This window comes from Myotis nattereri, assembly GCF_964212035.1.
Source record: "Myotis nattereri genome assembly, chromosome: 3".
Classification (NCBI taxonomy): Eukaryota; Metazoa; Chordata; class Mammalia; order Chiroptera; family Vespertilionidae; genus Myotis; species Myotis nattereri.
In genome coordinates, this window is record NC_138077.1 from 143,546,747 (window position 1) to 143,560,073 (window position 13,327).

Consider the following 13,327-nt stretch of genomic DNA (forward strand, 5'->3'; position numbering starts at 1 on the left):
TGACATCAGCATTAGCATTTCAGGTGTCTTTGCCTGAGTTTGCCTACATGTGTATCTTACTATTTATTTTGTGATGAACATTTTGAGAAAATGGTTGATTGGTATGGCAAGATAGAAAAGGTCTGGTAGCTATTATCGCTGGCTACCTCCTTGCAGGGATGGCTCAGGGGAAACCATACGTATTCAGGTTTCCTAGAGAATATGCATGTAGTTACTGAGATTAACTCAGGATTCCTGAGTGATAAGAAAAAATAAGATGGAATATGGAAATTATATGGAAATAAGCCACAAAATATCAAAAGCATCAATTATTTGAAGCTATTTTCACAGACAGATGGAGCTGCTCAAATGATTTACACTTTAAACTCTGACAGTAACAGCAGCCCCCAAAACTAACAATGGAAAAGGCATACAAACACAGTCTACAGCTAATGTTAAAGTAAATGTTCATGTTTCTTATATTTACATCAGAATTCCCTGAGGAATGTATGTTAATATTTAAGACCTTTCTATCTGAAATAACAGCACAAGTTAGAACTTTCTAGTCAAGATACCCTACTTAACCACCCTCTCTCACCCACTCCCATTCCCACATATCTGGTCTTCCTTTCTGAAATAGACTAGGCCTAGAAGCTGGAGATTAGAACAAAACAAAACAAATAAGAAGAGGCCAGGGGATTGTCAAGGGCAGGGAAAAAATGGAGACATATGCAATACTCTGTAATACTTTAAGCAATAAAACAATTAAAAAAATCAATAAAATATATTTTAAAAAAGAAAAATAAAAGAATAAAGAGGAGAGAGAGAGAGAGAGAGAGAGAGAGAGAGAGAGAGAGAGAGAGAGAGAGAGAAAGGAAGGAAGGAAGGAAGGAAGGAAGGAAGGAAGGAAGGAAGGAAGGAAGGAAAGAAGGAAGGGAGAGAGGGAGGAAGGGAGGAAGGAAGGAAGGGAGGAAGGAAGGAAGGGACTACTTCAGATGTCCACTTCTCAATGTAACATTTGCTACATCTGAAATTTGATAAGAGTGAGGATTCTTTACAAGGTTTGGGCAGGAAGTGTAGATGTGGATTTTACGGCAGAGTTCAGGCATAGATGTTGAAAGTATAGAAGTAACTGCACTTGTTTTATATTTCTGTCCCTATGGAAACTAAAATCATTTCCTATCCAATTTCAATAAGGTAATTTGAAATAATCAATTTCAATTTTTCATGACAGCAAAGTGCTGCTTCCTGCTCTTAGCTTTCAGAGGCTTACTTTCACACAGGGGGAAGAAAAAGGTTATATATGGTTCGAAGTACAAAGACCTACAGAAAGCATGAAGCTCTGGCCAGCCACCTGCTGAAGCCAGCTCACTCATGTCCATTCAAGCTTCACAAGTTCCTGCAACACCCATATGAAAAGATATGGTACACTGAAAACTTAATCTAGGTAGCAAGGGAATATTTAGTCATTAGAAAAAAATTCCACATTCAGTTTTCTCACTTTAGAAGTAAACATTAACTAACTTTCTTTCACTTACATCAGAAATCCCGGAAGGCTACGCTTTAATGATTAACACCATTTCTATCAATTAAACACAAATCTACAATCACAATGTCACAAAAAGCCCTGACGATGAACACGGAAATTAAGAAGCCAGATCACCTTCACCTTCACTCTTCCAGCTGTGTGTGATGCTTATATCACCAAACATGAATAGGATTCACCAAGAGGCTGCGACTTAAAAATAAAGAATGATGAAAAGACTGTTAGTGCATTATTCCTTTCAGTCCAGGGAAGGCAGTAAAGGCCGAGTGGCCCCCTACACAGATGGAACATGTTGCTGTTTGTGAGATAATAAGAAGTCCCTCATCTCCCACTTCCCTTCCTTGCGGTACTTAGAAAGAGTACCAGACTGGAGGCCAGGAGCCCTGGGCACCTACTAGACTCCCGACCAGCAGCTGTGTCTTTGTGGGAAAACGGCTTTCCCCACTAGGGAGCTTTGTTTCTTCACTGGCCAAATAAGGAGTTTGAACCAGCTTCCTTTCTGGTTCTAAATGCTTTATAATTATTATTTTAATAAATATATTTCATTGAAGCAGATTTAGGGGTCTGATCAGAGGAAGCAGCTTCCTTTACTTTTTTGCGTATTTTGTTACCTATGAAGAACTAATACAAATAAGCTCTCCATTCAGTTTGCCTTTCATGAGAGACTGCTGATAAGTAGCTGGTAGAGTAAGTGATGAGGCCAGGGCGTGGAGAACAAAAATATGTCGATGGGCATATCTGGGTTTCAAACCTCCTGTTTCTGGGTATGGTCTCTAGGGTGCAGATTATTTTTTAAATAGCACTATGTTCTCTACGTGTAGACCAAGAATCACAAACTCAAGTGCCCCCAGGAGCTGGGAAAATAACATAAATGTGAAGTCAGGACAGGTGCTTGATAATAGGAAGTGCTGTGGCCTGTGGCGGACTGCAGAACGCATGGCCTGCTGAAGAGATTCAGGTTCTGTAAGCTCGGTGCTAGCCAAAGAAGTATCTCTCACAGGGCTGGTCACAGGCTGCCAGGCTGCCAACCCTCCTGCCGGTTCTATAAAGATGAATTAGTGTGAAAGTGATTTCTGGTTGAACACAGGAGACTGAGCAAATGTGGTTTTTCTCACTCCCTTCTGATAACCCGCTAAATTCTGAAATTGGAGGTCTAACCAATACAATGGCAAAAACCAATCACCCTACAGTGCAGCTCCCCCAACCTGATGAGCCCTGCCTATGCACAGTGTCTCTATTGCTTTGCTCTAAAATCTAACCAGATATACATCTCAAATTTATATAATATTTTATGTCAAACATATTTCAATCTTAAAAAAAAAAATCCACAATCAATTAACCAGACAGGCAAGAAAAGCTTCAGACATATAGACAGAGATAAAAACATAGAAAGAAAAAGAATCTCAGAAGAAACAAAAATAGTATAAAAAAGAAAGGTTAAAGTAATAGGTCTATCCTTGGGAAGATAAAGTATGATATCATATCCATTAAGCAGGAATAGGATGCTATAAAAAGGAATATTCAGAGAATCTGAAAGAGCTCCTAAAACTTCAAAATATATGACTGGAAAAAAAATTCAACAGATGGAAGAAAACACTTAAAATCTTTTTATTTTAAAAAAGATTGAGAAAATAGAAAAAAGTCCATAGGGATGGAAAGTAGGAGAAGCAAGTATAGGATGAGTCTAGGAGGGCCTATATCCAAATACTTGTTATTCCAGAAAGAGAGGAGAGAAATGAAGAGAAGTTATCAAAAAAAATAATTCAATATATTTTTCAAGACTAAAAAACAAACATTTACATAATAAAAAAGCCCATTAAGTGTCCAGTCCAATACGCAAAAAGACCTGCACAAAGGCACAGCATTGGAAATCTTCAGAACAGCAGGAACAAAGACAAGAGCCTGAAAGCTTCCAGATAGTGAAAAGGGGCTATTTCACGAAGGCCCAGGAGACACAATGGCACTGAACTTTCCCAACTGCCATTCTGAATAGGAAGGACAATAGAGCAATGCTTTCAAAATTTTGAGAGAAATTATATCTAACTAAGGTATAATTTTATACCTAGTCATACTTAGTCAACCTAGGATAGAGAAAAAAAGACATTTCAGACATGTAAAGTGTTGTTTTTTTTTTTTCAAAAGTGTCTTCCATGACACTTTCCTCAGTGGGCTCCTAGAGGTGAGTTCCACACAAAAATGAAGGTGTGGCCAAGAAAGAGGAAGATACAGAATCCAAGAAATGGAGGATCCACCCACTGGAGAAGCAAAGGAAATTTCCAAAATAATGGTGAAGACAAATACCAGAGTAACCCTGAAAAACATACCTATAGAACAGCTGACAGCTTGAGGCAGATGATTGAAAGGCTGAAAAGATGAAACTGAGATTTCATTGTCACTACATATGTTTGAGTATACCAAGAGGAGATGAACAGTTCTGGCAGAATTTGAATATGGCTTGCTAATAACTACATACAAAAACTAAACAAACAACAAAAAAGGCAATTACTAAAATAGGGAGGAGGAATAAAGGGTAACACAACAAAGGATATGTACCCAGAGTATATTATATGGCTCAGCTAACAATAATAGAGATAAGCAAAAATAACATACAGATTAAATATTGACTTAGCAAAAATTATTATCTACATACTAGAGGCCCAGTGCACAAATTCGTGCACTGGTGGGGTCCCTCAGCCTGGCCTTTGGGGATTGGGCTGAAAAAGGCTCTCTGATATCCCCTGAGGGATCCCAGATTGCAACAGGGCACAGGCCAGGCCTAGGACCCCACCAGTGCATGATCAGGGCTGGAGAGGGACCACAGGAGGGCTCCAGGGGCGTGCCCGGCCCATCTCACCCAGTCCCAATCAGCTGGGCTCCAGCAGCAAGCTAACCTACTAATCAGAGCACCTGCCCCTTGGCGGTCAGTGTGCGTCATAGTAACTGGTCGAACAGTCGAACGATCGGCCAGACACTTAGCACATTAGGCTCTTATTAAATAAGCTATAAAAGGCTAATCGACCATCTGACCGTCAGACCGGGTGGTAGGTATGACGTGCACTGACCACCAGGGGGCAGACACTCAACACAGGGCCTGCTGAGCTTTGGTGACTTGGCAGCAGCAGTTCTCAGGCGACACACCCCAGAACCGGAGAGGAGGGAGCCCGATTCCTCACGGGGCTCCACAATTCCACCTTTGGCCATGGGTTACGTTGTTGCTGGGGCAGTTTTGGCCTCGAATCTGGTTTACTGCACACTTGCGTTTGCATTCACCACCCTGTATGACAGCAACTTTGCAGAGTGCGCTATCACACTCCAGGACCCCTTAGGGCAGTGGTTCTCAACCTTCTGGCCCTTTAAATACAGTTCCTAATGTTGTTACCCCCAACCATAAAATTATTTTTATTGTTACTTCATAACTGTAATTTTGCTACTGTTATGAATTGTAATGTAAATATCTGATATGCAGAATGGTCTTAGGCAACCACTGTGAAAGGGTTGTTCGACCACCAAAGGGGTCGCGACCCACAGGTTGAGAACCGCTGTCTTAGGGGCAGTTGGAGAGCCGGTTTTGGCCCAATTCCCACAGGCCAGGCCAAGGGACCCCACATTCGGGAGGGACCCCGCTCACTCCCCAGATGCCCTTCCCACAGCACCACCCCAGGTGCGGCTGGCTAGGGAGGGACCACGGGAGGTTGGCTCCAGGCGTGTCCGGCCTGTCTCGCCCAGTCCCACCCCGGCAGCCACCTTCTAATTAATTTCCTTTCAATGTGCACAAATCCATGTACCAAGCCAACAGTAAAATTATAATGGAGAGGGAGAAGGGAAAAGGCATGCATGTGAGGTTTTGTGCACATATGGCTTTATTTGGGGAGGAAGAGCGGGACGGAGTTGGTAAGAGATTTAAATAATCATCTTCCATAGTCATTAAAGTTAGTAAATACTATCTGAAGTTGAAAAATAAAATCAGTTAATGTAGTTTATCAAATTTGATATGTCACCAGCTAAAAGGATTCTGTGTACTGCTTAGAATGGGGGAAAAAAGCTAATTAAACTATGACATAGTTTGACATTGTAAGACCCAAATATCACAGAGGTATTAAAATGGAGGGGAGGGAGAAAGGGAGGGGTGATATAGAAATATAGCAGTGTATTCCATGAGAAACAACAAACTAGTTCAAATAGGTTTTCTCTGTAGAGAAGGCATCAAGGTGGGGAAAAGTGAAACCAGAGGTCGCCATTTCTGTTATCATCTTTTAAAAATAGCTTATGTGTAATTTTAATTAAGAAATTTTAGACAAATAAACACACACACAAATGAACAAATAAATTCAATCACAACCTACAATTAAAAGAAGCAAAAAGCTTTCATTGCTCCAGTGCTCATGATGCTGGCTTAAATGCTACTTAATGAAACTATTTAACATAAAAACATTTTGAAATTATCATTATTTTATTACTCAGAATCAACTACAAACTGACAGGAGAATGCTATATAACAACCCCAAATCACTCTAAAGTTACTGTCTCCATCTTGTGCTCTCTTCTGTCATATGGAACAAAATCTGAAACATAATTACTTATTTTCCTATTTTATAGGTACTTCTTTGCCTGTGTTTCTGATACGGTGACTTCTCCTTCCTAATCCTTACTTACTAGGTGCAGTTTACTTAAATATAATGAAACAAGCTCATTTCTTGACTTCTTGGCCTGGAAAAGCATCACTTTATAAATAGAGCACATTGTCGCCTGAGTCATTGGTGCCAGGGTACAGCCATAGGTATTAGCTCCTCAGGCACCTGTCCCACTGCTTGTGGACAACCGATTGATTTGGAATGTGCATGGTACTCTAGTAAGGGTACCAGACTCTTATTAGACCTAAACTCTCCCCTAAGAAAATATGTTTGTTCTGGCCTTCTGGAATATGTAACATAATGTGACATTCTTCACTTTTCCATGAGTTCCGAAGTATCATTAACTTGTCTCTAAAAAATGAAGAGTCTGGATCTTGGGACAGAGTTCAGACTCTTTCTTGGCTAGAATTTAACCATGATGCCCCATTACACACACAACAACAACAACAACAACATACAAACACACACACACACCACACACTAGTTGATGCCAGGCTATCAAGATCTGAAATGTTACCCCACTTGCCAGCTAACACATCAGCCTGCCAGTTTCATGGATGCTGGCAGAGGCCATGAGACTCCTGGGTCAGAGATAGCTGACTCGACTGCTCACAGCAATGTCAGTAGCTAGATCACCACTTGTACTCACTCCCCAAAGCCCCACTCCCCAGGGCAATGTGAATAGGGTTAGGTGATCTACATAGTAGTCTGCTTTTCAAGGGCAGAACCCAAAGCTTAGAGAACCCAAATCTTTTATTTCAAAATATTTTTATTGTGGTAAAATACACATAACATAAAATTTGCCATTTTAACTAGGTTTGAGTATACAATTCAATGGCACCAAATCTTCTATGTTGGATAATAAACCTGCCAGACTTTTACACCATATGGAGACATTATATTTATTATACTAGACAATAAACAAACCTCGCCTTTGTTCTACAGCAGGGTTTCTCAATCTCAGCCCTACTGACACTTTGAACTGAATAATCTTGTGCGTGTGTGGCGGGGGGGGGGGGGGGGAGGAGGAGGGGGCTGTTATGTAACAAGATATTTTAGCAGCATCCCTGGCTCCTAACCATAGATTCTCTCAGCTATAAAAATCAAAAAATGTCCTCAGAAATTGTCAAAATCACCTCCAATTGAGAGTGTCTGCTCCCATGAAAGTCACTATCCCTGTTTTTCAGGCCTGTTCACTCTACAAACATCCTTAAAAAGGTAGTCTAGTGCCTCTACTCACAAGATGTGGGGACACACAAGAGCTCTACAGAGCATTGGCTCCCAACAGAGGTCTTAATATTTACTTCTAAAAATTGATTTGCTTTTCAGGCATCAATAAATTACTTGGCACATGATATTCACACACACACACACACACACACACACACACACACACACACACCCTTCTCATTGGACCTTTGACTAAAGTTACAACATGAACCATTTAGATGACAGGAAACCAACTCAAATAGTTAACTAGGATTGGCCTAAAAGGGAGTGTGTGTAAGTATCATTTATAGCTGAGCCAAATCATATAGGATGACTACATTTCCTTTCTGATGCAAGAATGTTTTCAATCTCTGGGTTAATCACTGTTTTTTATTTGTTTGTTTGTTTGCATTTACTACTCTTCTTCTAGATCACTCCTGTTCTTTGAAGTTTGATAGACCTTCATTCAAATCCCAACTCCTTTGACAATACCATCTTGGACAAGTAATTCCACCTATGCGAGCTCCCTTTCTTCCTCTATATAAAGTGGGAATAATAAGACCTGTCTCACAGGGTGGTTATCACAATTACATGAGATGAAAGTGCCTACTACAGTGCCTGGCACTCGTAGGTACTTAATGAACAGTACCTATTGTTCCATGAGGACCACCACTAGGGCACATCCTCAGAGCTGTTCTTACTGTAATGAATATTACTATAATGAATCTTTACACTAATTTCTCCACACTCTCACTTGGTTTTTGACAATATTTATAACATAGCTGCTCAGGATATAGAGCTAAAGGTCACTAAATCATAGAGAGAATGACTCTGACTCTACACCCTGACCTGAATAGCAGCTCATGCCAACCACATGAGCCAGACAATCCCAACTCTATTAAATCATAGGGTCAAAGGAGAAAATAATTCTGGCCTTTGCTTACCTGGTTTTATTTTCTTCAAACTGATATAAATTAGCTGAAATTGCTCAGCTTTACCAAGCTGTCTGATCAGTCTCTTTTGCATACTTGTATTTTAATAAGTTAGCAATCTCCAGTCAAATAAGAAATCAAGCTCTGCGGACGAAAACTTACCCAAGGCTGCTCAGGTTCCGGCGCTGATCTATGCCCCCTGCTGGTCACCCTTCGTCATGATTGTTAAACTTATGTGTAAAAAATACCTATCCCAGATTTCGTAACTCATTAAGTGCTTAACAAAGAGATTTCTCTTCTGGAAATAATGCTGCGATTCTTTTCTTGATATCTGGCATTCTGACTTTGGAATATAAATTAGTCTTGGTTTTAGCAGCTAATAGGTGTTGTATATTCATGATGATTACCCTTCTCTGTCTTATAATATTTAATTGCAGCTTCACAGAAGACTTAAAATTCCATTTAGCCTCAGAAAAAAAATACCTATCGCTGGAGTTTATGAAAAATTATTAGTTGTAACTAAGCCTAGATAATAAATTGGATTTTTGAAATCTGTGGTTTTTTAACACATTGGGCTTTTCATTGGGAAGGTGATACTTGCAGAAAATGCCTGTGCAATAACCAAGCAGAAACTGCACTGCCTCACTGTGAAGGCGAACACCATTGAGAAGATCATCTGTGGAATTTGCTGGATTGTGAAATTTGCTTTTTAAAAGGGAAATATCACATAATAGTCAGAGGGCAAGTGGCAATACCTAGTGACTTCTCATTCCCTTCAGCCTCATTCCCTCACCTAAATTCTCCTCCTCCACATGGAATTGTAAGAAACCTGGTTGAATTGTGTTAAAAAGTCTATTTCTGGTATCATTTAGCTAGAATTAACATTGCTTAATCCCTTCTGTAAGCACATGTGTGTAAACACACACACACACACACACACACACACACACACTTACTTCCGTGTTCCACTGGCCTAAGAAATAAAATCAATACACACATAGCAAATATTTGAGTTGCATTTATACAGGTACCTAATTTATGACAAAAATTCCAATCACAACAACTTCAAGGACCCGAAAGGAAAAAACATTTTTGTTTTTTAAAAACAAAACCAAACAACAATACCCTGCTTTTCTAAGAGGAGGACTATTTTTGTCGATAAAACCCAAAGCCAACACTCTTTTTTTCCTGTGTCAAGTTTCTCCCTCTTTATATCTCATTCTTAACTCCAATCCACCATATTCTTCAATGTTGCTTTTTAAAGATACACCATTTTCCATCATCATCATCATCATCATAAAAGCCTCCGTCCAAAGGGCTATTCTTTGTGGGAAAACTAAAAAGAAATGAAGGTATTTTGTTTTGTTTTGTTTTTTTTTGTTTGTTTGTTTGTTTTTAAATATATTTTATTGATTTTTTACAGAGAGGAAGGGAGAGAGAGATAGAGAGTTAGAAACATCGATGAGAGAGAAACATCGATCAGCTGCCTCCCGCACATCTCCCACTGGGGATATGCCCGCAACCCAGGTACATGCCCTTGACCGGAATCGAACCTGGGACCTTTCAGTCCGCAAGCCGACGCTCCATCCACTGAGCCAAACCGGTTTCGGCTTGTTTTGTTTTTAAGGTTTTCAGCCGCACTGTACCTGAGAGGGTTTAACTAACATATGAAAAATTTGAAATAAAAAATAGTAGCAATTGGTTTATACATATTTTTATAGGTATGGAGATTACCTGATCAACTGGAATCTCAACCTGAGTGTCTTCATCTTCTTGGACTTCTGCTGCCCCCCGAGTTTCAGATCTTTCTTCTCCAGCTTTGAAAATGCCTTCATCTGTTGAGACAAATACACAGTGAAATCAAAATCCAATTGTGACATCATGTGGCTGCAGGTAGAAATTACATCAAATACCTGAGAAGACTGTTTTGAAATAGGTATTTTGGTTCCCTTTGTCTGGACAGGATTTCTGTAGCTCCCCTCCCCCGCAATTCCTCTCCATTTTCATTGGGGAAAGCTTTAATGGCCAAAATAAGGCTCACCCAGCAGAATAGAGATCTGTCCCAGACTCCCCCTCATATGTTGGCTCAGATATAATAACACAACACTGTAAAGGTATTTAGATGGAAGAACTTCACACTTACTATCTCTGTGTTACCCTCCTGTTCACAAAACAGTATGATGCTTAATGCTTTAAGATACTATTTTTATACGTTTTTCTTTCCCAAGAGAACGTTATGCACTGAATATAACATACTTGAATAATTATCTCTGTTCAAAATAATATAAAAAAAAGTATTTTTACTGTAACAGAATCATAGAGCTGACTCTGTATCGTACACAAATCAATCTTTTGTTTTGAAGATTTCCACAGGATTTTTACAATCTATTTTTAAAATCCCTAATTATCAATGTAACCTAAATCTCTAAGACTTTAGGTTAAGCATCTTTGACTTGTTTTCCTGTGGAAGCAAAAGGAGCTATTTTCCATATTTGAAAGAGTTTTAACGTCTTACCCCTCAGTCTTCTCTCCAGGCAAAGAAAATCACAGAACCATGGGTCATTATGTCTGCCTATTTGCCTCACTCACAGATGTCTCTCTGTCCAATTTTTAAGGATCTCCGGGGATGGAGAGTCCCTTCCTTGTTGGTAATCTATTTCACCATGGGCTACCCATAAGATCTAGAAAATGTTTTTATCTTTTTTATTAAAACCACCTCTATTTCTCCAAAGAATGCTTATTTCCTAGAGCACAATTATTTAACATCTTTCCATAATAATATTTCATGTTGTTAAATAATGAAATCATTCTTAATATATAAAAATATATTTTTATATTTAACATATAAAAATACTTTTTATATACATTAGGGGCTAATTATATGTAAGGCACAATGTGACACTCTAAGACAGTGGTTCTCAACCTTCCTCATGCCGCGACCCTTTAATACAGTTCCTCATGTTGTGGTGACCCCCAACCATAAAATTATTTTCATTGCTACTTCATAACTGTAATTTTGCTACTGTTGTGAATAGTAATGTAGATATCTGATATGCTATATGTGTTTTCCGATGGTCGTGACCCACAGGTTGAGAACTGCTGCTCTAAGATGTGAGTGGGATGTAGAGTGTTCCCTGAAGTCGACTACAGACCAGTGCAGAAACAGAGATATAAACACAACAGAGTGCGGTAATAGAGCAGGGCTACAGCAGAGCCCTATGGGGCAGAGCCCTATGGAGCTTAGAAGATATAGCCAGGAGGGAGGGAGGGAGGGGAAAGAGAGTGGGAGAGAAAGAGAGAGGGAGACAAAACCCAGCTCAATTCCTTTTCGGTTCCTCCTAAAGAAACCATGTTGCTTTTTAATTACTTCTTTTGTAACTTGACTGAATGATGGCTTCTCTACTCTCCTTTTTTAAAAACTGGGGATAGCAGAGCTCCACTCACAGCTGATTCTACATGTTAAATTAATTCACATGGATTAATTCATTTAGAAGATTATCTACAACAATAATTTAACCCCAGACTGGATTTTCCTATCCTCCAACAAAATAGTTTCACTCTCTTTCCTTCCATCAGGTCTTGTATGCTTTCGCAAAGCAGAGCAATGTTTCACTCACTAGAATGGTCTCAGTTAAATCACCCTACATGTATATGTAAACTGCAAATAGACATACATAACAGGATACACTACAAAATCATTACCCAGTGATGATTCAGCATTGGCAGCTATTTTGGATTATCTCTACAACTAACGCCCCCTTTCCCCCTAGGACAAGGCCCACACAGCATGTCAAGGATTATGTGCTGACTCTGATGTTTCTCACAACTGAGGACATGGATCCAAAATGACACTGCAGCCAAAAGTTCAGTGATACCAGAAGAAAGAAAGCAGAAAATAAAACAGAGGCTGTGGTGGTGCTCTCACACATGCAGGCCTGGAGTAAATGCTGAGCTTGCCATGCACTCAACAAAGCACAGGGTGGGACACTCCGAGGGACTAGTAAAACAACTTTCAATCACTGTGTCCTAAAGGAGGAAAGTGAAAGGAAGGGATCCACGCCTACAAAATTGGAATCAAAGGAACAGGGTAAGGAGATACATGTCAAATTCTGGAACTTGGAACTCAAGGAAATAAAAATAGAAACAATAAAATAAAAAATCTGCTCTATTCACATGTGGAGTTCATAACTTAGAGATGCGCAGAAGCAGAAGAAACTAATTTCAGAAAAGGGTTATACAATTTGTTAACTGTTACCTTCAAAAGGGTTTAAGAAGGAAAATGAGGTATGTTTGACTTCCTACCTTCTCAATTACCTTAGGAGATAACACTCACTCTCACCCACAAAATGTGCCTTGAGTTAACCTTCAGAGGCAAATATGGGATTCATTAGACTATAGCTATGACCTCTGTGCATGACTTTTTTGGATGATATTTTTGTATCCAAGTTTTGCACTTGCTTTCAAAGAGACCACAAAGAGAAGCTACAGATACAACAGAAATATATTCTTAAAAACTCACAGTCGATGAAATGTTTAACTGTATCCAAGCAGTGCTATGAATGGCTTGCAGATGTGTTTTAGAATAAAAATTTCACCAGAAAAGAAGAACAAGATCAATAATCACGAATAAAATGGAATTGAAAGTGCACTGGGATGGAAAATGGCAACCATAAGGAAATGAAGAGCAGAGAGCAAAGCTCACCCTGTGTACAGGAGCACAGAGAGAATACAGAGGTAAAAGGGTCTGGCTGAGGGGGGGGGGGACTGAGAGGTGTGAGCACAGACACAGAAATGAGGTCAGAAAGAAATCCGTACGAATAAATGGTGAGGAAAAAAGGAATATCAGCTAGAAAGTTACTGTGATAGAAGAAAGCCTCTTGGGATTTAATATTTAACTATAAATGTTATATATAGTTAAATATTTTAAATAGCATTTTATGACTATAAATATGTTTATATAATACATATGCATTTTATAAAACTTGGAAGATGAAGAAGATAAACATCCTTCTAGTCTTATGACCCAGAGA

General features: G+C 39.4%; 1 protein-coding gene across 1 annotated transcript in view; it reads right to left on the reverse strand.

Moving 5' to 3' along the window:
* The window catches only part of DCDC2 (doublecortin domain containing 2), a 180,360-nt gene that overhangs the window by 16,065 nt on the left and 150,968 nt on the right, over positions 1–13,327 (reverse strand). The window contains exon 9 of the mRNA XM_081086821.1: positions 10,032–10,132. Coding sequence (XP_080942947.1) covers positions 10,032–10,132 — 101 coding nt within the window. The remainder of the gene's footprint in view (positions 1–10,031; positions 10,133–13,327) is intronic.